The 2,791-nt window shown below is 39.4% G+C and overlaps 1 protein-coding gene across 1 annotated transcript; it reads right to left on the bottom strand.

Moving 5' to 3' along the window:
* Positions 1–863: 863 nt before the first annotated feature.
* On the bottom strand, positions 864–2,099 carry LOC125780136 (uncharacterized). Its single transcript, XM_049461775.1, has one exon. It carries the CDS (start codon positions 2,085–2,087, stop codon positions 1,449–1,451), a length of 639 nt encoding a protein of 212 aa, XP_049317732.1. The 5' UTR covers positions 2,088–2,099; the 3' UTR covers positions 864–1,448.
* Positions 2,100–2,791: the final 692 nt, after the last annotated feature.

The following is a 2,791-nucleotide window of genomic DNA, read 5'->3' as shown; positions in this document are numbered from 1 at the left end:
GAAACACGCTCATCCAAAACAGTAAATATCCAAAAATTGAAATATCCCTAAATTTTCGTCATCGTGAATCTTCTCTATAAATATACGTTCTCTTGTCTGACATTTGAAGACAATTGTCGTCAAAGCGAAATATTACTTCATCAAACACAATCTTCGTAGAGAGATGCTCGTACAAACACAGTTATGACTAAATATTAGGGTTACCAAGTCTAAAAAAAGTGTTATAAAAATTAAGATTATCATTTATTTTTCTACTGACAAGTAAATCTATAGAGTTGACACCATATAAAATTACGTAGAAAAAAAGTTTAAATAAAATAGATATTACACGTTTGATGCTATGAAATTAAAAAAGTATAAATAAATAACAAATTTTAAAGAAAAATAGGTATATGTTGCCAACTTTCTAAAAATACAAAAGGTTCATAAAACAGTATGTACACAAGAAATATCATAATATTTTTATGTACAAAGTGCTATATGATGAAAAAACAACAACAAAAATTATTTTTTATTAAAAGGGTAGCCAGGTAACAAAAATAAAAAAAAAAACAGATTAATGTTTTTGCAAAATTGTTGCTACCCTTGTGACAAATATGCATTATTTTAAGAAAAACAATTTTTTTTAAGTGATACGGCAAGTAAAGTAAATCCTGTCGTGAGAAAAATTTAAAAGGATTATTTCGTACATATAACTTTAACAAAAATTTAGTAATTAAAATTTTCTTTGAATTAAAAGAATATGACAACTTTAGCAAAGTTATTAATGTCATAAAAGTAATAATAAAAGAAAAATAAATAAACAAATTTCAATGTAAGATCAAAAAAATTTTGAGCATCCTAACAAAAAACTCGCTTAAATTTTGTGTTGACCCGTGTGTATAAAACTCACCTTTTAGGCCACTCACACTTTAAGTTAAAAGAAAATACACCAATTTCAAAATCGTTACAAATTTTTATTTGCTGCGAACTTCACTTCACAATTATGGTGATAAAATTAGTTTTAAAACAATAGATCAAACTTTAAATATCTATATTATACAAAAGATGTTCAAAGGTAATTGTAGGTAGAAAACCGCCGGTTTACAAAACGTTAAATATCTATATTATATTTATATATGTACAATGCTGAACGTTATTATAAAATTACTTTAATATGAAGTGAAAACTTTAAATATAGAAATGCGGGTAGCGAACGAGAACCGGGATGCTGCGATAAGCGAAAAGCGATGTTGCTTGGACGACGTCGTATCAACGAAAGGTGCGCGACCTGCTTTCTCTATTCCTTTTGTTCTAATTAGATTGCAGTAAGTCATCGCGTTTGGGAGCATGTGCGTGTATGTGTGTTAACGTGTGGTTTTCTCTCGCGTGATGAGGTGAATAAATTGATGTAGATGTGATGCGACGTCGCTACTCATTTAGCCATCCCGGCCCCCCTAGGCGAATATTTAGCCTAGAAGCCGCTGTAGCTGCTGGAGCGTTGCTACCACGCTGCTGAGACCTGTTGACCGGCGGGATTGCGGCCTAAGCTGATGGCGTCGTGTTGATGCTGCCTGGTTATGGCGCCAAGGACGGGATTCTGCTGCAGAGGGTCCGCGGCGGCGGTATGCCGTCACAGGAGTCCTTTGGGAACGCCTGACGTTACCACTGGTGCGAGGAGCCGGTGGGCGCCGGGAGTCGCGTCTGGGAATGCGATGCAGCATCGTATGATGAGCCCGCACACAGATTTGGCAACGATTAGGTGATGGGCACTCCTGAGTTGCGTGGGAAGTTGCCAGACAATTCAGGCAATACCCGTGCGCCTGTGCCACCTGCTGGCGTTGCATCGGCGGCATGCCTTTGAATATACCGCAGTGCGATAGCCGATGAGGGCGGCGGCATAAAGGACAACGAATGAGTTGCAAATTCGCTGGTAATGCTGGCGTGCTTTGACGCGGAGCCGTTGTCGCGGTGGAGCCTGTTGTTGTTCGAGGCGCTGCCGGTGCAGTGTTGGTCCGGGGTGCTGCTATTGGAGCAGCTTCAGCGCGAGGGGCGGAAATTGCCGAACGCATGGTTGGCGTTGACGATGATGCCATATCCACGTCCATATTACTCTGTGAGAGAAATTATGATATTAGAAATGTATTGTGAAATTTACAATAATATGGACTTTTGTGCCACGATATGTGGCATGAATAGGATGTCTTTTTTTTATCAGACATTTATGTTAAGTCTTTGTGTCATTAATGTTATTCGAGGTTTCGATTTGGTAAGCGGTTATATGTTTTAACGATTTATTGATTTATTATTGCGGTTTCGGTTTTACGTTTCTTTATCTTCGGCGGTTGGTAGAAAGCATAATTTTACGAGCGGTCTGGTTAGTGTTCCGGTTTGAGTGCGGAGATCAACTACTCGAACATGACCGTCGGAACCGTAATGAAGTTGTTTTATGCGGCCGAGTCGCCATTCCGTAGGAGGGAGACAATCATCTTGTATAAGGACGCAGTCTCCAAGCTTTGGTGCCTTTTCTTGAGTTTTCCACCGGTATCTCTTGTGAAGGTCCTTTATGTAGTCTTCCTTCCATCGGCGGCTGAAATCATGATGGAGGATTTTAATTCGCTCCCATCTGTTCGATAAGGATAGCGACTCCACGCCTGGCTCAGGTATGGCCAGAATGGGTGCTCCTTTGAGAAAATGCCCTGGGGTTAAGGCTGTGAAGTCGGAGGGATCTTGCGAGAGTGGTGAGATAGGTCTAGAGTTTAGTACGGCTTCGATACGAGTGAGTAATGTAGTAAACTCCTCATAATTGAAT

The sequence above is a fragment of the Bactrocera dorsalis genome, unplaced genomic scaffold (assembly GCF_023373825.1).
Source record: "Bactrocera dorsalis isolate Fly_Bdor unplaced genomic scaffold, ASM2337382v1 BdCtg114, whole genome shotgun sequence".
NCBI classification, from domain to species: domain Eukaryota; kingdom Metazoa; phylum Arthropoda; class Insecta; order Diptera; family Tephritidae; genus Bactrocera; species Bactrocera dorsalis.
The sequence above is the reverse complement of the archived record's forward strand: the minus strand, read 5'-3'. Positions and strand labels throughout refer to the sequence as shown.